This window comes from Podarcis filfolensis (assembly GCF_964270895.1).
Source record: "Podarcis filfolensis genome assembly, chromosome: 17".
Taxonomy (NCBI): domain Eukaryota; kingdom Metazoa; phylum Chordata; class Lepidosauria; order Squamata; family Lacertidae; genus Podarcis; species Podarcis filfolensis.
The window spans coordinates 25,743,078-25,764,444 of record NC_139621.1 but is presented as its reverse complement, the minus strand read 5'-3'; the positions used below and the strand labels follow the sequence as shown (position 1 = coordinate 25,764,444).

At 47.9% G+C, this 21,367-nt stretch overlaps 1 protein-coding gene and 2 long non-coding RNA genes across 3 annotated transcripts in view; 1 reads left to right on the top strand and 2 right to left on the bottom strand.

Annotated features, from left to right (window-relative positions):
• LOC310753141 overlaps positions 1-21,367 on the bottom strand; it is a 249,930-nt gene that overhangs the window by 187,559 nt on the left and 41,004 nt on the right. The gene's annotated exons all lie outside the window — the stretch shown is intronic.
• Positions 13,340-18,809, top strand: LOC310753172. Its single transcript, XR_014543255.1, has 2 exons — positions 13,340-14,220; positions 15,647-18,809. It is a non-coding gene; the product is annotated as an uncharacterized lncRNA (long non-coding RNA).
• Positions 17,249-21,367, bottom strand: part of UGCG (UDP-glucose ceramide glucosyltransferase) — a 33,854-nt gene continuing 29,735 nt past the window's right edge. The window contains exon 9 of the mRNA XM_083593744.1: positions 17,249-19,821. Within this exon, the coding sequence (XP_083449870.1) occupies positions 19,651-19,821 (171 nt within the window). The 3' untranslated portion in view covers positions 17,249-19,650. The remainder of the gene's footprint in view (positions 19,822-21,367) is intronic.

Below are 21,367 nucleotides of genomic sequence, written 5' to 3'. Positions count from 1 at the left end.
TATTATTATTATTATTATTATTTACTATTTATGCCCCTCCCATTCTGCTGGGTTTCCATAGCCACTCTAGGCGGCTCCCAACAGAATATTAAAAACACGCTAAAACATCAAACATTAAAATCTTCCCTAAACAGGGTTGCCTTCAGATGTTTTCTAAAAGTTAGATGGTTGTTCATTTCCTTGACATCTGCTGGGAGGGTGCTCCACAGGGAGGGAGCCACTGCTGAGAAGGCCCTCTGCCTGGTTCCCTGTAACCTCACTTCTCACAGTGTGAATGGGTGAACCTGTCATTTTGCCTTTTCCTTTGCTCACATACAAGTCTCCCAGGTCAAATGCTGGGTCAGCCTTGCCCCTTCTTCTACGAGTGATCGCCAAAGAGAGAGATTCTTTCCTCCCTGGGCTTCATACAGAATGTCTGCCCTTTAACACACACACACACACAGTGGCAGATGCACATTTGTTCATTTATATGCAAATTCCTCATCATTTCTAAAAAAAAAAGACACAAGGTGCACTTCAAAGACAGTTGCAAAATTGTTCCAGGTATTGCAGGGTTTTTTGTGACATTTCAGGTGCTTCTCAATGGGCACACACCACGGTTGCCTTCCAATAAGCTGGAAATGTACAGAACTGTGTTGTCCCTCTAGAAGGCAGCAGATGTACCTCAAAATGGCATTGCTGTCATCATCCACTGCTAAACCAGTTTAAGTCTGTTTATCACACCCTCCAACCAGGATACATGTTTGCTCAACAACTTTTCTGTCTGGCTTTTCACTTGTAATATGGCAACCCTACCCTAGACTGGTGAATTTCCCACAGTGACAAAAACACATAATTGGACATGTAAATGCATGCCTAAATTGTTCCTGGAACTTCTGCATCATGTAATGCAAGTAAACACCCTTCATTCAGCATTAAATTAATTCTGAGAAGTTATCAAATAACATCATCTAGCAAGCACTTTCACCTGAAAGCTGGATAGCCTAAATTTGCATCTCCCCAATGGAAAAAAAAGAGTTATATCCTAACTGCATGCTGCGATTAGCCCAGAGACTTCTTGCAACCTCCTTGACACTCTCCGTTGCGTGATAACACACAGCAGCTCACTACCAGTGAGAGCCAGTGTGGTGTAGTGGTTAAGAGCGGTGGACTTGTAATCTGGTGAACTGGGTTCGCGTCCCCGCTCCTCCACATGCAGCTCCTCCACATGGGTGACCTTGGGCTAGTCACATTTCTCTGAAGTCTCTTAGCCCCACTCACCTCACAGAGTGTTTATTGTGGGGGAGGAAGGGAAATGAGAATGTTAGCCGCTTTGAGACTCGTTTTTTGACAGAATTACAAGCCTGGTAGATGAAGGGAACGCAGTGGATGTAGCCTACCTTGATTTCAGCTAGGCATTTGACAAGGTGCCCCATGATATTCTTGTAAAGAAGCTGGTAAAATGCGGTCTTGACTATGCTACCACTCAGTGGATTTGTAACTGGCTGACTGACCGAACCCAAAGGGTGCTCATCAATGGTTCCTCTTCATCCTGGAGAAGAGTGACTAGTGGGGTGCCACAGGGTTCTGTCTTGGGCCCGGTCTTATTCAACATCTTTATCAACGACTTGGATGATGGACTCAAGGGCATCCTGATCTGCCTGCCTTTTATCACTATGACCCTTCTACCCATCCTGAACCAGATCACCCCATTGTTTCTGAGCCCACGCCCTTCAAGAACTTGCTCTTCTTTAACTAGAAATTTCACAACCCCTCCATTGCTCAGCTATTTTACCACCAAGGCTGTTCCCACCCAGTCCCTCAAGCCTTCTGCCCAGGAGATTGCTCCACACACCTCTTTTCCAAGATGCTTCACAGCCAAAGACAGTTGTGGGAGCTATTCTTGCCCCTCTTCCCTGTCCCCCTACCTCTAAATCATGCCTGTTGTTTACTATTTCTCAGGATCTTTGTGGGAAGCGCAAGCCAGTCTAACTAGAGAATATCACCCCCAACTTAGTCTTAACCGTATTAGGAGGGTGTCTAGAAACCCAAGGAAGTTAGGCTTGGCTTGTATAACCCTAAGTGAGCAAGCGAAGTCTGAAGGCTGCCTGGATGTTCTGAGCAGTAAGCAGAGAGATATTAAGCCATCTCTGCTTCAGTGTCAGGAATACCACCACCCAAAGAAACAGCCAGCCAGCAACCCAACAGTGACAATGCACCTTTAGGTCACAGTGGACACCTAAACTTAACTTCTTGTCTCTGTTCCTCCTTCCTCAGGCCAGGTAAAGAGAGAACGCCACCCTCCTCACTTCTGTCTGCCTTACTTCATGAATCTCACCCAACTACAGCGATCCTGACAACTGCAACTCTGCTATTTGTATCTGAACTTGTTTATGTTATTTCCATTAATAAGTGTGTTTTTTGTTCACTTTCCCCTAATAGGCACATTTCTTGGCAGGAGAAGTGTGCTGCAAAATTCAGAAAAGTGTGAATTTCAAAGCATAACTGTGTTGGGGTGTCTTTTTTTACTCAGTGGTTCTGGAGAACAGAATCTGCTTGTCCGTTTCCCTTTCTATCTCTATGGGAGAAAATTTACAAAATGAGACTGAAGTGTCACTGAAGTCGCCTGTCTTGTCCTAGCTAGGGCAGCAGCTTTATTTCTGCACATGGCCAGCTAAGCAAAGTTCCACAAAAAGGTAACAACATCTGGCCTATGAGATTGCCAGTGAACTTTTCCAAGAGTCTTTCTTAAAAGCGGACAGCTCCATTTGGTCCTGTGGTCTCCCAGAGGAAATAAGACATTAATAATGCTCCAGCCTACCGATTAAATCCCTTAACTTGCCAGGAGCCTTCACACTTCCGCCTCCAAGAATAAGTAGAGCAGCAGCGGCTGCTGCCGCCGCCACAGGATCCAAAGTTAAATTGTTACAACTCCAGATCTGAAGGGCATCGCCAGAGGCATCAGCTGCAAAGGGGAACGGTGGCATTGGCTCTGCTGCCTGCCTTTTCCCAGCTACCTCCCCAAGGCAACACAGATTTCACAGCAAAAGCAGATTTCTGCTTCGGCTGCTAGCTCAGCTGTGGAAACCAGGAAAGGAAGGAAATGCAGAATGAGGAGTCAGAAGGGGCAAGGCGGGTAAGTGTCTGGAGAAACAAAGAACATGGCAGGAAAAAGGGCTAACACGATGGGTTGGAGTCTTTTAAACCTATGGATGGGCTCACGTATGCACATCACTTGACTGCAGGTGCATGCACATCTACATGTAATTGTTATAATTAACAAAAGGGATGCGGGTGGCGCTGTGGTCTAAACCACAAAGCCTCTTGGGCTTGCCGATCAGAAGGTCGGCAGTTCGAATCCCCACAATGGGGTGAGCTCCCTTTGCTCTGTCCCAGCTCCTGCCAACCTAGCAGTTTGAAAGCACGCCAGTGCAAGTGGATAAACAGGTACCGCTGTGGCAGGAAGGTAAATGGCATTTCCATGTGCTTTTGGTTTCTGTCACAGTGTCCCGTTGCACCAGAAGCGGTTTAGTCATGCTGGCCACATGACCCGGAAAGCTGTCTGTGGACAAACGCCGGCTCCCTCGGCCTCAGATGAGCATCGCAACCCCATAGTTACCTTTGACTGGACTTAACCATCCAGGGGTCCTTTACCTTTTTTACCTATAATTAATATTTGGATCACTAACCTCTGCATGTGTGGACAGATGCAACTGGAAAACCGTGCACAATGTGTTTTATTTACTTACTTATTAAGATGTTTCTGGATTGTCTTTCAGGATCACCCCCTCTCAAGGCAGCTCACATATTTAAACACAGTCTATAACAAAATTTAGATCATAAAAAAAAGCACAGACATAAAAATATGCACTTATACGGTCCTTTAAAAAAAAAGAAAGAAAGCAAAAAGGTGCCCATATTCACTATGAAGTTGTTACGGTAAGTGCCACACTTTTAACGTTGGGGGGTGGGGTGGGGAAGGTGACAATACTACGTACTCTTGAGTACCCCCAGAAAAAAGCACTGCACTTCTAAAAATGGATATAGTCACAGCAGCAGGTTAAAAAAAAAAAAAAGAGCGAGAAGAGTATCAGCAGAATCAAATAGTACCATTAAGAGAACATGAAAGATCTGCTTGCGATGTTATATGGGTGACGGCCTACCCACACATGAGTTTGTCAGGAAATAAAAGAGTGTGTGTGTTTATGGGTCAGGTGATGCTACTAAATTTGGGGCGCAGGCTTCCACACCACACAAATCATCAAGGTATGAGGCAGAAGCCATTTCAGTATTTACATTATAGGAGAGAACATTAGGGGGCTGTTAATGAAAGCCACGGGATGCGGGTGGCGCTGTGGTCTAAACCACAGAGCATAGGTGTCAGGGAATCAGGAGCAGGAGCACTGGGGAGAGAGGATTGGGAGAGCGAAGGGGAAGAATCCGAGGGCAGCGTAGGGGAGTATGACAGTGGCCCGAGAGATTCCATGAGCTTCTCCAGCGAATCAGAAGATTCCCAGAAGGGGGCGCCGATGGTCAGGGCAAGGGGGGTCCCAGGGGGGACGCACCAGAAACAAGGAGCCAGAGGGGAACCCCAAAGCAGCAGTGGAGGATCAGGACCAGTTTCCCCACCAGAGCGTAGTGGGGGGGAGGAGTCACATGTGTCAGGAGCAGTGTCTCCTCCAGAGAGGGAGTCAGGGCTGACCACGCCTCCAACGGAGGGGAGGTCAGTTGCAGCTAGCCCCCCCGATGGGGGAAGCAGTGACAGCAGCAGTGGAACGGTCAGGAGGAAAGTTGCTGGCTGGGCGCGCGCGCCAAGTTCAAATGTGCAGGCGCGCGGAACAGCAGGAGACCCGGATGGGGAACCAGCTCCTAAAGCCCGCCGGAGGGAGGGAGAAGGCTCAGGGGAATCAGCGGGAGAAGAGGCTAGAAAGGGCGGAACCCCGGCGGGCAGGCGGACCCAGAGGAGGAAGGAGCAGCGGAGAAGGTGGAGCAAGGCTAGACTCTTAAATTGGTGTCAAGGGGGAGGAGACTCAGACGGAGCATCAGTGGTCTGACACTTTAGACGTGGGGCTGCGCGCTGCGGCTCTGGAAGTGAAACTGAACTTCAATAAAGGCTTTTATACTTAACAACGAAGCAGCGTTGGTCCTTTGTGAGCTGGGACCTAGGGTAGCCCTGACAGTATGCTCCGTCTCTCATAAAAACCTCGCAGCGTGAGTTGGTGCAGCGAGGGGTAAGACTTGGTGTTTTGCGAGCTCACGAAGATAGGCAAAGATGACTACAGAGAGCCAGGTGAAAGAACTGCAAGAAGCAGTCACGACGCTTTACGCGGAAGTAGCAGCATCCAGGAAAAGAGAAGAAGAAGCAGTAGCGCTCTGCCGGGATCTGCAAGCCAGGTGGGACCGTTGGGGGAAAGAGGGGCTGCCAGGACCCAAACCGGAGGGAGTTGGCCTCGGGAAGAGGGGGGGCAGCCTGGTGGCGCACTTTGATGGGAACCTGCAGCAATACCCTAACTTCAGAGCTGACGTGGTTTACGCGCTCAATTTGCTTCGGAAAGACTTTAGAGATGAGGAAGAGAAGGTGGGCTTCATAATCACTCATTTGCATGGGGAAGCAAAAGCGTGGCTGCGGAATTTGTGGCGCGAAAAAGACCCTGCCCTCAAAGATTCCGATGCATTTATCAAAGCTATGGACGCTTGCTTTAAATCTACGGTAGATGTAGATATTGCTCGGAGGGAAATGCATGGACTACAGCAAGGGAAAGCGACGGTGAGGCAGTATCACTCGCGCTTTTTTGCCTTACTGAACGTGCTGGGCTGGGAGAAGGACTCCATTGCTGTCAGAGACCTGTTCTGGGAGGGGCTAAGTGGAGAGGTGAAAGATGAACTGGCAAGAGGAGAAAGACCCCAAAATACCCAAGAAGTTGCCCAAAGAGCGTTGGCAATTGGTGTGCGCCTGGAAGGACGTAAGGGAAGCACCCCAGCCAGGACAACCCCTTTCTTTCCCAGAGAGGCGGGGCGGGCGCTGTCCATGCCTCCTTTGGGAAGGGGAGAAGAGCCGATGGAGATTGGTGGTGCAAGGGCTCAGACTGCCAGCAGAGCCCAAACACCGGGAGCAGTCAAGGGGAAGGCTCCTAGAGGGACCAGGAAGTGTTACATCTGCGACAGTGCACAGCACATGGCCAAAGAGTGTCCCCAGAGGCTCCAGAAGCACACTGCAGCCTCAGCAACAGTAAAGGGAACAGGTGAGCAGCTGAAACAGCTGCAGGGGGAAGAAGAAGCCTGGTTGGAAACAGAGCCACTGGGGCCCAACCAGGCAAGTCAGTGAAGCAGTCCCCAGAGATTTTACAGCCCACAGACCCCCTCCCACCCAAACCAGTGGTGCAACTCACCGCATCGCTCCAGTTGCCCAATGGGCACACCATGCAAGTACCAATAACCATTGACTCTGGGAGCAACGCAGACTTTATTGGAGTGGACTTTATCAAGCAACATCGCATAGCACTCATGCCAGCCACGATGCCCCTAAACGTCGTCACGGTCGATGGCAGGAAGCTACTGGGAGGAGAGGTGGTACAGCAAACACCACCGATGGTGATGCAAATTGGAAACCACCGCGAAGTCATCAGCTTCAACGTCACCCACCTGTCGGACACGCCCATAGTGTTGGGTATGAGTTGGCTGGATAGGCACAGCCCGGCATTGGCATGGTACCAGCGGCAGTTGACCTTCTGTTCCTCCTACTGCGCAGAACACTGCATCCAGACCCGCCAGGAGGAGGAGGGGCAAGAGGATGAACCGCAGCTACACCTAGGCATGGTGCAAGCGGTACCCAACAAGTACAAGGAGTTTTTGGAGGTCTTCTGCGAGAGGGAAGCGGATAAGCTGCCTCCCCACAGGCCTTACGACTGCAAGATTGACCTCCTGCCGGGAGCGACGCTGCCGACTGGGAAACTGTATTCCATGTCTGAAGATGAACTGCAAGAACTCAGGGAGTTCATAGATCACAACTTGAAGCGGGGGTTCATCCAAGAATCTAAAGCAGTGGGGGGCAGTCCCGTGTTTTTCGTGAAGAAGAAGGACACGCCCCAACGGAGACTCATAGTTGATTTTAGGACCATAAATTCCAAAACAAAGCCCGCAGCATTCCCCATGCCCAAGATCGACGACCTGCTCGCGACGGTGAGGAAGGGACGGATCTTCACCAAGTTGGATCTACGAGGGGCGTACAACCTTATACGCATGCGGGAGGGCGATGAGTGGAAGACAGCCATGTTTACACCTTTAGGCACCTATGAATATCGCGTAATGCCTTTTGGTCTGCAAAATGGCTCCCATACCTTCCAAGCTTTCATGCATCACGTGTTAGCGGGACTCCTCTACAAGAAGTGCGTCTGTTTCCTGGACGATATCCTGATCTTCTCGGAATCGCAGGAGGCTCACGAGAGGGACGTCAAGGAGGTCCTGCAGAGGCTACGGGAGCACAGACTTTACGCCAAATTAGAGAAGTGCCAGTTCGACATGACGGAGGTGGATTTTCTGGGCTACAAGCTGTCCGACAAGGGACTCGCCATGGACAGCGCCAAGGTCCGCGCGGTGTTGGACTGGAAGAGCCCGCGCAATCGGAAGGAGGTCCAGAGGTTCGTCGGCTTCGCCAACTTTTATCGCAAGTTCATCAAAGGGTTCGCGAAGGAGACGGCGGCCATCACGGACACCCTCAGCTCCAAGAAGAAGAAGTTCACCTGGACGGACCAGGCGGAGCAGTCCTTTCGGAGACTCAAGCGTCTCTTCGCGTCCGAAGAACAGCTGCTACATGTAAACCCCAGCAGACCAATGAGGGTTGAGACGGACGCCTCAGACAGAGCAGTGGGGGCCGTCCTGTTGCAGCAAGATCCGCAAGGGGAATGGAGGCCGTGCGCATTCTACTCCAGGAAACTCAGCAAGGCGGAACAGAACTACACCATCTGGGACAGGGAGTTGCTGGCCATTCATGCAGCTTTCAGGGCGTGGCGGCACTTCCTCGTTGGAGCCAGACACACAGTGCAAGTCCGCACGGACCATAAGAACCTGGAGTACTGGCGCACGGCGCGGTTCCTGAACCAGAGACACATCCGCTGGGCGGAGTTCTTTGCGGATTTCGATTTCCGGATAGAATACATCCCGGGAGACAACAACGTCATGGCGGATGCACTATCCAGGAAGCCGCAGTATCTCGAGGAAGCGGCGCCGGTGGCGGCCAAGCACATTTTCGCACCGAAAGCGTGGGCGTGCGCTTCAGCTGCCGTGGACCTGGACGCGGTGCGTCGAGCGCTGCAGACGGATTCGTTCGCACAATCCAAGATGGAGGAGGTGCGAAGAGGCACAGCGAAGGACGACGAGTTCCAGATACGAGACGGACTGCTCATCCGCAAAGGGGCTCTCTACGTGCCCGGAGACGACCTCCGCGCGAAAGTCTTGCAGCAGCTACACGACGCGCCCAGCGCTGGGCACTTCGGCAAGGACAAAACGGCGGAATTAGTAACCAGAGACTTTTGGTGGCCCAAGGTGAGGGGAGAAGTCGCGGATTACGTCTCCAGGTGTGACACCTGCCAAAGGGCCAAGCCAGTACACAGGAAGCCGGCGGGTCTACTAGAACCCCTACAGACGCCGCTCGAACCGTGGGAGAGAGTGGCCCTGGACTTTGTCACAGATCTGCCCAGCTCGCGAGGCAAAACAGCGGTGCTCGTGGTCGTAGACATGTTCACCAAGATGGCACACTTTATTCCGTGCGCGAAGGTGGCCACAGCGGAACAGACCGCCAAGCTGTTCATAGACCACGTGTTCAAAGCTCACGGCTTGCCGCGGTCCATCCTGTCCGACCGGGGTCGCCAATTCGTCTCGAGCTTCTGGCAGAAGCTGCTGGGCATCCTGAACGTCAAGATCAACTTAGCGTCGGCACGACACCCGCAGACCAACGGACAAGCGGAGAGGGTCAACGCCATCATGCAGCAGTACCTGCGATGCTACGCCAATCAACAACCCTCGACCTGGGTGGACTACCTACCGCTGGCCGAGTTTGCCTACAACAACACGAAGCACGGGTCTACGGGAGTGACACCGTTCTTCGCCAATAATGGGCGGCATCCCAGAACTTTCCCGGGGTTAGAGACGACGGGGGAGGGGGAGCCAAGGGGAGCAGAGCACTTAGCAGCAGAGTTACAGGAGGTCCACGAGCAACTCCGAAGGCAATTGGAACTGGCGAAACACGCCTACAAGATGCAGGCAGACAAGCACAGGAGGGTCGGGGAGGACATCCAGGTGGGGGACTGGGTCTGGTTAGCAGCCCAGGCAGTGCCGGCCAGGACGCTAGCAAAGAGGAAGCTCAAGCACAAGCAGCTGGGACCTTACCAGGTCGCGGCGCAAATCAATCCAGTGGCCTTCCGGTTGACACTCCCGGAGGGCTCCAGAATGCACCCAGTCTTTCATAGGTCAGTGCTCACACCCTACAGGGAACCCCACAGGTTTCAGGCGACAGGGAACGCGCCAGACACACTTAGTGAATCTCCGAAGAGGGAGGGGTCACGGAGGGCGACGCCACTCAACGAGGTCACGGAGATTTTGGACTCGAGGTGGGGGGAAGAGGGGGTGGAATACCTCCTCGCCAGGGAAGGTACCCCAGCCAGTGCCAACAGGTGGGTACCGTGCTATGCCGTGGAGGAGCACTATCTTAAAGACGAGTTCCATGCACTCTTCCCACACAGACCTATGCCGGCAGAGTATTTCGACGACTGGCTCTTCACGCCCACACTGTCAGCCAGTACGTTCCAGGGTTTTTCATCAGCTGAAGAGACGACGCCAGACACTAGCTCCTCGGAGGGGTCTCTCTCGGGGTTTGCCACAGACCGCTCCTATTGGTGGGACACTCAACCGGAGGTGGGGTGGCGCAGGGAGCTGCTGCGGGGACCTTTGCAAGCTGTCTCACCAGAGGTACCCGGGGGAGGGGAGGACATGGACGTGTTGGGGGAGGATCCTGGATTCGAGCACATCAGCAGAGAGATGGAAGCAGAGGAAATCGACGTCGACGAGCCCGTTGCGGTTGGGCCGGATCCAGTGGACCGGCTACACACCAGGGGGGAAGAATGGTATCCCGCACTCACACCCACTGGACTGGAGCACCCGGAACCCACACCCGAAGAGGGGGAGGGGGGAAGGGGGGGCTTCGAGGGGGGGATGGATGTCAGGGAATCAGGAGCAGGAGCACTGGGGAGAGAGGATTGGGAGAGCGAAGGGGAAGAATCCGAGGGCAGCGTAGGGGAGTATGACAGTGGCCCGAGAGATTCCATGAGCTTCTCCAGCGAATCAGAAGATTCCCAGAAGGGGGCGCCGATGGTCAGGGCAAGGGGGGTCCCAGGGGGGACGCACCAGAAACAAGGAGCCAGAGGGGAACCCCAAAGCAGCAGTGGAGGATCAGGACCAGTTTCCCCACCAGAGCGTAGTGGGGGGGAGGAGTCACATGTGTCAGGAGCAGTGTCTCCTCCAGAGAGGGAGTCAGGGCTGACCACGCCTCCAACGGAGGGGAGGTCAGTTGCAGCTAGCCCCCCCGATGGGGGAAGCAGTGACAGCAGCAGTGGAACGGTCAGGAGGAAAGTTGCTGGCTGGGCGCGCGCGCCAAGTTCAAATGTGCAGGCGCGCGGAACAGCAGGAGACCCGGATGGGGAACCAGCTCCTAAAGCCCGCCGGAGGGAGGGAGAAGGCTCAGGGGAATCAGCGGGAGAAGAGGCTAGAAAGGGCGGAACCCCGGCGGGCAGGCGGACCCAGAGGAGGAAGGAGCAGCGGAGAAGGTGGAGCAAGGCTAGACTCTTAAATTGGTGTCAAGGGGGAGGAGACTCAGACGGAGCATCAGTGGTCTGACACTTTAGACGTGGGGCTGCGCGCTGCGGCTCTGGAAGTGAAACTGAACTTCAATAAAGGCTTTTATACTTAACAACGAAGCAGCGTTGGTCCTTTGTGAGCTGGGACCTAGGGTAGCCCTGACAATAGGACTTGCCAATCAGAAGGTCGGCGGTTCGAATCCCCATGATTGGGTGAGCTCCCATTGCTCAGTCCCTGCTCCTGCCAACCTAGCAGTTCGAAAGCACGTCAAAGTGCAAGTAGATAAATAGGTACCGCTCCGGCGGGAAGGTAAACAGCGTTTTTGTGCACTGCTCTGGTTCGCCAGAAGCGGCTTAGTCATGCTGGCCACATGACCCGGAAGCTGTACGCCGGCTCCCTTGGCCAATAAAGCAAGAGGAGCGCCGCAACCCCAGAGTCGGCCATGACTGGACCTAATGGTCAGGGGCCCTTTTACCTTTACCTTTAATGAAAGCCACAAGCCCTACTTACCCAACTCCCCCTCTCCAATTTCAGTCAAATCATACCTTCCCTTGTAGTGTTCTAAAAATGCTGGCTAAGTTGGCCATCCCTGTAGTATCCCGTGGGAATTCCTCACTTTGTGAGGAAAACCTTGCAATGGATTTGCCCTAATCTTGGGGAGTTGTATTTATTTATGAACAACGGAAAGGCAACTGAGCCTAGCAGCTAGAACTTGCTAACCAGGCAAGACTAAGGTTCCCAGCAGTTCCCCCCTGAGGTATGAAGGGAACCACACTCAAGAGAAGAGAGGGGAGTAATAAATGTATTAACAACATCACATCAGGTATGTCTCCTAAAGAGACTGCAATCACAAAAGTTAAGTCCCCTTTGCTCCACTTGTCTACAGTGGATCTTCCCAGGGAACTCTGACACTTGTAGCTTTGTGACGGGAAGCAAAAAACACGGAATTTGGGGAAGGGATAGGGCCAACCCAGACTTCTTTGCTGCACAGCAAAGGGGCATTTTCCCCTACCTGCCCCCTTAATCTTCTGCCTTGATCAGGACACTTGGGTTACAGATGCAGTGCTGGGTGTGCTGCTCTCTCAAGTCTCCCTGCTGCTGGCCAGAGGTTATTATTGCAACATTAGACTTTTTACAGGGCAAACTGCTGGCAATAAGGCAACCTGCACATCTGTCATCACCACTCAGAAGCCAGTCCCACTCTGTTCAATTGGGCTTTTGCCCAGAAAAGCATGCGCAGGACTCTATAACCTAGGTATGTCATCTAACAGTTAAAACGAGCACTCAACATTTTCCCAGGAATGTCAAGCTTTCTAGCTCCATCCTCCCTGCAGCTCAGGCTCCCTTTAGTCAAAGAGCCTATTGTGGCTTGCCATTATGAGCAAGCTCTTTCAGATAGCATCGTTTCTGAAGTCTGTGTTCTCAGTTACCTTAGATTCTTTTTGTGGCTACAACAAAGGCATATTGGAAGTGAACGATTAATATTCAGGCTCTCAATTCCTTTCCGTTTCATGCACTGAAAGCTGGAGCCTTAAGGTGCAGGAGCTGTAAATGCAACTGCTGGTAACCCTTCAATCGCCTTCCCATGGATCACTTTGCTTCACATACTGTACTTGCTAGTTATCAGTCATCTCTAAAGCCTGGCTAGCAGGATTACCTGTATCACATGGGGAAATGATAAAAAAGGTACATGGAAAAATGGTGGGGGGGGGGATAATGGTGCACATACGATGGTCGTGCTTTTGTAGTTCAATTTGTTCTTTTCTGGCTACAATCAATACACACGTTCTTCACCTTTGGTCCTGCCTCTTCTTTAAAGAAACAGGCATGGAAAGACTGTATAAATGGCCCTTCAGGCATCACAGGTTTAAGAAGGTTCTCATCTAACTGGAATGGGTTCAGAGGAGGGCAACAGAGATGGCCAGCAATATGAAAAACAAGGAAAGGCTGGAGGAACTGGGCATGTTCAGCTTTGGGAAGACTGAGCAAGGAGGGGATAGCATTCTTTCAAATACCTGAGAGCTGCCATGTAGCAGAGGGCAAATACTGGCTTGTTGCTGCCTCAAAAGTATGGGGTTAGCTCTCCACGGGTTTACTGGAGGTTAGATTCCAGTTAAATAGGAGATGTTTGTGTTTGGCAATGGAACCAATTGCCTAGAGGGTTGGTAGGCTCTCTTTCACTGGAGACGAAAGAAAGGGGAGCCTATACCCCTCCAGCATCATAGCTAGCATGATCAGAAGCAAGAGTGCACTGGAGAGCCAGTGTGGTGTAGTGGTTAAGAGCGGTAGTCCCATAATCTGGGGAACTGGGTTTGCGTCTCTGCTCCTCCACATGCAGCTGCTGGGTGACCTTGGGCTAGTCACACTTCTTTGAAGTTTCTCAGCCCCACTCACCTCACAGAGTGTTTGTTGTGAGGGAGGAAGGGAAAGGAGAATGTTAGCCGCTTTGAGACTCCCTAGGGTAATGATAAAGCGGGATATCAAATCCAAACTCTTCTTCTTCTTCTTCTTCTTCTGCTTGTGGCTTCCCATAGGCCAGCCACTGTGGACTAGACGAGCCTTTGGTCTGATCAAGCAGAGATCTTTTAATGGTCTGCATCTTCTGAGGGGTTTTCTCTCTCGATTTATAGCATTAAAAAGAGGCAACGTCGGGGAAAACAACTGTGCAAAGCCAGGAACTTTTAAACAAAATTTTGTTTACACAGTGGTTACTCTCCCTTACAGGCCCCTGCTCACCCAATAGTTCATAGCTTCCTTAGCTTGGGGCAAGGTGGACGGGGAGAGAATGTCACTGAAAGCTTTCAGAGAAAGAAAATAATGCGTCTCAACAGCTGGCAGTCATAAGAGCCAGATGTGATGCATAAACTCACATTCTCTAGAAAGAGGAAAAACCAGGAAGGGTTAAACTTTCCCCAGAAGTCATTTAAGTCCCCTCAGAATTCGTTATCATTTAAAAGCCATTAAGAAGAATGTTTTAAACACAACTGAAAGCTTCCAGTATCCAGAACAGTATCTTGTTTCCCTTGAAAACTTGAAGGAAAAAATTATCCCGACAGCTCTTACTGCATGTTTCCAATAAAGCGTAGCTGGCTTGCTGAATGCCCAAAATAATGACAGTCTGACTTCTATAATGCAGCCGTTCACTAGCTAGATCTAAGAACGGACACAGAAGGCCTCATTGTTATAGGCAGAATGTAACTTGGACAGATCTTAGGAGGGGTATTGTGTAAACGAAAAGCCCTACAGTACTTTAAGAGACTAGCAAATTGTATTATGGACTAGAGTCATGAAGAAGCAAGTAAGGTGGGACAAAGCTTTTAGCAGGGGAATTTTGCAAAGAGACAGACAGCCAATATCCAGAAGAGCTTAAGATCTCTCTTTTACATGCCACCAGTCATATGATAATAGGTGCACAGGTTCCCTGTTTTTCTTTCAGTAACAGGTGAAATGATTTTGTATGCTTTCAGACCATGGATGTGGATTTCTCCAAGTTGCATCCTGCTTTATGGCCAGGGTTCTGGTCAGTCTTCACCCTGTTTCAAATTAAAAGGAAATACCAAAGATACGGCGTTTTCTTTACCTATTCCATAAGCCCTCCAAAACAACTATTGTCCTATGTCGGTTTGAATTTTGTTACTGTTCCCTATTGTTTGTAATTTGTTTTATCGCTTTCATACATTATCTGGTTTCATTACTGGTCACCAGCTTTAAGTTGCAAAGCCCTCTATGTGCTTCATAGAGATACTGGGCTCAGATCCAAACCGAGAGTGTTCTGCTCTCAGCCTTGACCTGCCAATTTACATCCAAGGCCAGCCAACCCTCTGGAGCAGCCCTGCAAGACGCAAAAGGGTCCTCATGAGGAAGCACTTTCCACTCAGGCACATCAAGGTTGTATCCCAACTATATTACTGGATCCCAGCGTTGCCTCTCCTTGGCATCCTCCCAGAAACAAGTGCAAACTTTTAATTAGGTGGGCTTTTGATGCTGGGATAGCATGAAGTTGTCCCAACTGCAGCATGGCTTTTTACGGTTGCAGATTGAAGACAAGGGTCCTTGATGTACCAGGCTTTACAATATAGTAAAGGTAAAGGGACCCCTGACCATTAAGTCCAGTCGTGGCCGACTCTGGGGTTGCGGCGCTCATCTCGCTTTATTGGCCGAAACCTGGAAGTAACCCGTTCCGATACTTCTGGGTTCAGTGCAGTGCGCAACCCGAAAACACGTAACCTGAAGTATCTGTAACCCAAGGTACCACTGTACACAACTTTTAGAAGACATCTGAAGTCAGCCCTGTATGGGGAAGTTTTTAACGTCTGACGTTTTATTATGTTTTTATATGTGCTGAATGAGACCCATAGTGGCTGGGGAAATCCAGCCAGGTGGGTGGGGTATTCTTATTCTTATCATCATCATCACCATTCCCTCTCTTCCTCCCTGGTACTCTCCCCTAACCTCAATTTGCTCCAAAGGGCTGGAGGACTCCAACAGAACAGATTTTGAGGGTGCACAGGGAAGAGAGAGAAAGGGGAAGTCCCGTTGCTTGGGTGCAACTCTTATGAGTGCAGTGCTGGGTATAATGCACTTTAATAGATTTGCTTTGCTGCCATGAGTTGCAGCAGGCAAGTTGCAACACCATTTCCAGCATCTGCACCAGAAGCATGTCTATCCAATATATTGCAACGCGGCATTTGATGTCTTTCACAAACACAACGCTGACTAGTCAGCATGAAACAATTGTTAAGGAAGACAAGCCACTTAGCTGAAGGAAAATCCATCCTCTGTGCTGATGTGCGAATGTAAGTCCAGGCTGATGGAACAGAGCATGCCTTTTGTTAAAACTGTGTGTGCCCTTTCAACACGGATCAGGCCTTCTAGGCTCAGCCCCATCAGCCTCTATGAGGAGCTTTAAAATAAACAACCCTTCTCAACTGCAATAGCAATTTCTAGTGTTAAAATACAATGGTGTGACTAAAGCCAAAATTGATCTGAGAGTGAAAAGCTACTGAATTATATTTCATTTCTTTTTCAAAAGCTAGTGAACTGTCATTCATTTTATATCTTTCCCAGTCACCTTTCTCCCTAGCATAGCTCCATAAAAGGAAGATGACTGGATATTCAAATACCAATTCAACCACAGCAGTCATTGAGTGGCTTTAAGCAAGGTGTCATCGTACTTTATTTAGAAATTACCTAACAGGCCTCTAGGTGCTGTGTACAACCAAAAATTAACAAAAACTACAGGACCCTGCCGGCAGGCTTACACTCTTCTCTTTGTGGCAAATCTTAGTAGAATGTTTTGCACCCTCCTCAAACCATCCCCCCCCCCTTTTAAAGATAACCATATGTTCTTCAGCCCTTATCTCTGCATCATGGACTTGTAAAGATAATACATGCTTGCTCCTTTGAAACCTCAGTTATGCTGCTACTTCCTTGAGATGCAACAACATAAAACCCCACAGCATTTCACCTGATGCTTAAATCAGAACGTAGATAAATGCCAAACTATGGAAGGGCACAGAATTAGAACAGGAGCTCACACGAACGCACACAAGCAATTGAAAAAGGTACAATCGTGAAAAATATCCACTATGAATCCCAATTAAGTGCAGATATATATTTAAATATAACAAATTAAATTAAATAATTGAAGGTGTGCCAATTGAAATACATCTCCCAGACAAGGTATTCAAGTGTTAGTATGGTGTAAGATGATCAAACCTATCCATTCTTAAGGAAATCAGCCCTGAGTGCTCACTGGAAGGACAGATCGTGAAGCTGAGGCTCCAATACTTTGGCCACCTCATGAGAAGAGAAGACTCCCTGGAAAAGACCCTGATGTTGGGAAAGATGGAGGGCACAAGGAGAAGAGGACAACAGAGGACGAGATGGTTGGACAGTGTTCTTGAAACTACCAGCATGAGTTTGACCAAGCTGCAGGAGGCAAGAGGCAGTGGTGTGCTCTGGTCCATGGGGTCACGAAGTGTCGGACACGACTAAACGACTGAACAACATGGTGTAAGAACAATAAATCATGTTTCTGTAGCAAAGCTACAGGGGTCCACTCATTCTGAAGCTGAGATGGGAAACAAGTGTATTCAGTGAAACTCCCAGAGTGCAAGACGCTTGTAGTGACGTATTTACAGGTTTCCAGCTTGTTGGGCTTCTAAGGAACTTTGAAGTTTTAGAGACAAACTCCTCGTGAATGGATATTAAAAACCCTAATTTGATATCAGAAAATGTAATTATCTGGAGTGCATTTTACAGAACAATGTAAATGATACAAGATTGGCGGGAGGGGGGGAAAGACACTAGGTTTTGGTCTTCTAATGAAACAGTCACACACATGTTGTATATGAAACGCATTTAAAAGGATGTAATGGAGAGAGAGAAAGGCGATAAATAGATTTACTTTCTCAAAACATTTGATTGTATTCAAAATTTATTTTTAAACAAAAAACAAGACAATGATTTTAAATAAACATGGTATTCTTAACATGTTGACAGACAGTTTAAATTAGCCATTGTGAACCGTTGCTCTGTTCTGTCACAGTGCCGTACTACAATATTTTCAAAGTATTTCCATTTCATAATCAACCCGGATTTCTTATATAAGAAATCAAGTTGTTCATCTGAGTGAAGCATCAGTTTCCTTTAATTATAAAGGTTTCACTAATGCAAACACACATATACACACACACACCTATTTGACACAATTCTTCATAGTGACAACACACACGCACGCACACACACTGAAGTCTGTCAGGCCTTTTTGGTTTTTCTGTTACACTGCTGACATGGTGATTAGCATCAAGCTAGACCAGCTAAGCTTCACTTTAGCAGTATAATGGATGGCATCAACCAAACTTCACACAAAATAACCCCACACAAACATTATAAGCAAAATTAATCAAGACAACAGTGATAAAACAATGAAGATGACAAAAACGCAACTTGAGTGGGTCATAACCAGACTAGTTTGCTGTGTGCAGCCTTCCTCGGGAATTTCTTCCCAATTCACATGTAAATAATGGAACACACATTAAAAAGCCTCTGTTTGTGGAAATAAGATGCCCTTCAAAACATATTCTGTAATGTCATAAGGCAAATAAAGAGAATGCAGGATGAAAGGTTTTGGTCTAGGGAATGTTTCATAGGATCTGTCTACACACAAACATGCGCGTTCACACACGCACATTATTATATTACACGGTGTGTGTACAGGACAATTAAATGGACTGGCTCAGTAAACTGGAAAAAATGTACTTCTATAAATGCTCAGAGTTATTGCTAATATGCTACAGAGTAAGCTCTTTGTCACAGAAGTACCAAAACTTAGGATTTAAAGCTGCCATACTGGAATACACATACTTTTATGGTGACAGCATGCCATGCCCATTTGGAGGAAAAAGCAACATAAATACGGTTATAAAAAGAAAACAAAGGCTTGTGTTGTGCCCCTCTCCATTTTGCTTTGCAACCAGAGTCTGTTTTAAACAAGTCCAGTTCACCACATTAACAGCTACCCCACAGTGAAAAACAAGCCAACAAGAGGAAACAGGGTAAGAGACAGCATGCATTTACAACTTGCTTATAACCTAGTCTTTTCAGTTGTTACAACTTGAATATAAAAAACCCAATTGAGAGACCAGATTAACTAAAGGAAGAAAAAAAGCCTTGAGCGGACCTAGTTTGATAGTTAAAGCTTACCATTCCATATCAGTAACAGCAAACTCATCTTGCATTTTAATATACTGACAAGTATCTATTGCAATCAGAGATTTAAGGATGACTAGTGTAAGAGAGAGACCTATGCCCACTTAAAAAAAGATACTAAATACCTGCATCATGAAATTACATTCTTAAGAAGACACAGTGTGTAAGAAAATAGCTCGTATGTGAAATGTTTCTGAAATGCATTCCCCCTCTCCCCATAACTATCAAACGTTCACTCACACACAAAAAAAACACAAAAAACCCCACCCTTTTAAAAAAGTCAAAATGGGAAAGAAGGAGATTAGCTTGGCTAATTACAGCACAGTGATTTAAAATGGTTCAAGACAGAACCGATTAGAGTTGGCCAAAAAATGCCCTCTAGGCATAGCTAACCATTAATTCATCCCACCCACAACATCAAACTCTGTCCACTTTTGGCTCATTGCGGCGAGACCAAAGTTGTTTAATATATATATCTATATACATACACACACATAGATACAAATTTCCAGCTTCAACTTGTAAGGCCTAGTTACCTATTTATACTTGCTCCGCAGCAACTACAAGAGGTAGGCATAGATCATCTAAAAGGCTTCTCTCCTTGCGCCCCGCCACTTGTGCTTCCCAAAGCTAACTGCACTTAAATAAAAATGCTGCTAGCCTTTCAGTGGATAAAATCCAGTGGCCAGAAGGCCCTTGGGGACAGAGTCATAGCTGCGCCCTTGCACAACTCCCTTTCATTTCCAGGGGACTAGTGTAGAACTAGTGGATTATGTCCTTTGATTAACAAAGAGTAGCTTTTACTATACTGAAGGATACTGTCTTTAGAACTTGCTGCAGAACATTCCCAAGAAAAATGAATCCTGAAACCAATTCTCTTGATTTGATTTTGTACATAAAAACAAGATACCATTTGGCCAAGACTACAGATGTACTTTTTCACAGATGCAAGTGCCATGCAAAATAAATTAAAGAACAGATATGAAAACATACAGGTAATAAAACTATTGAAGGTAGATTTTTTAAAAGCATTTTATATAAACATAATTTATAATACTTTCTTTTTTTCTCCTTTTTCTTTTCTCGAAATACACAGTCACAAAGCTGTGGCTATACATCCAGAATTTCCTCTGCTGTGCCCCCACAGCGTAATCTGTAGCGTCCTGTCCTCCAGCTAATAGTAGGATCCCACAAGGCCGATAGGAAAATGTATATCGTCATAGACTCTCTGATGAACCATGCCACTGCATAGTCAAGTTTTGAAAAACACAGAGCACCACCCTGGGGAATAGACAAAACAGATGTTCACATTTAGTGATGATGCCAACAACTAAAATAATTAATTATTTAATGAACATAACTTAATCAAAAATAACATTACTTTAACATAGAAAAACTTAAGCAATTGCTCTTTAGCTCTGCAACACTATGGTGCCACTATTCCATGCAAAACCCAAGCTAACACTTGAGAAACATAGGCTAGTTCACACATCACACTAAGCCAAACCACGGCACAGTGTGAACACATGGGCTCTGGAAGAGGAGACTACAATAATAGAATCACAGAACTGTAGAGTTGGAAGGGACCCAGAGGGTCATCTAGTGCAATGTAAGAATCTCAACTAAAGCATCCATGACAGATGGGCATCCAACCTCTGCTTAAAAATCAGAGACCACCACCTCCCGAGGGAGACCATTCCGCTGTCTAATAGCTATTACTATGAGAAGGTTCTTCCTGATGTTTAGTCAGAATCTCCTTTCTTTTAACTGGAATCCATTGGATCGGGTCCTAGCCTCCAGGGTGGAGAAAACAAGTTTGCTCCATCTTCCATGTGACAGCCCTTGAGATATCTGAAGATGCTATCATCTCTCTTCTCAGATTCCACTTTCCCAGGCCAAACATACCAAACTCCCTCAACCATTCCTCATAAGGTTTCCAGACCCTTGATTATCTTGCTTGTCCTCCTCTGCACACATTCCAGCTTGTCAATATCCTTCTTAAATTGTGGTGCCCAAAATTGGACACAGTGCTCCAGGTGTGGTCTGACCAAGTGAAAATAGAGTGGTACTATTAATTCCCTTAACACCACACTAGACACTAGACTTCTGTTGATGAAGCCTAGAATAGCAGTAGCTTTCTTCTGCATTATACCGTTGACTCATGTTAAGCCTGCTAGATTCTTTTCACATTTACTACTAGCAAGCCAGGTGTCCGTCCCCCCCCCCCCATCCTATATTGGACACACTGTCTTCCCTGGCCATGCTACTGCCACACTGTTATGGCATGGCTTATTATGCTGTCTGAACTTGTCTGCCAGACAAACTATATGTCGTAACCCATACGATAAATTTTGGCTACATATCATAGTTACTCTGGAGAACAGTAAACCATGAGCTTAAATTTGGATGACACACAACGGCATCAGCACAGCAACACAACGGCAGCAGAGGATAGCAGCCGCAATCTTCTCTCCCAGATCCCACACACTGACATGTTTGCAGTAAGCTATGGTTTGACTGAGCATGACATGCAAATCAGGCTAAACTCAATTTGATAAGGAATCTTTCCAAGGGCATACATGCATTTCACAATTGATGCTTACTGATTCTCCTTAGGAACAAACTATTGGTTTTTCTAGTTCAGAACTGTTCACTCTGAGTTGAGAAGGTCTTCAAAATGCTAAATACTAGTCTTTCAATCCTGCTACCAGAGATTCCTCTCAATTGGTGATAAAAAAAAACTGGATTTGGGACCTTCTGCATGTATTCAGAAGTAGCAGGACTATGGCTACTCAGAGCAGCTAATCCTTCTATTGTTAGCTGAAGG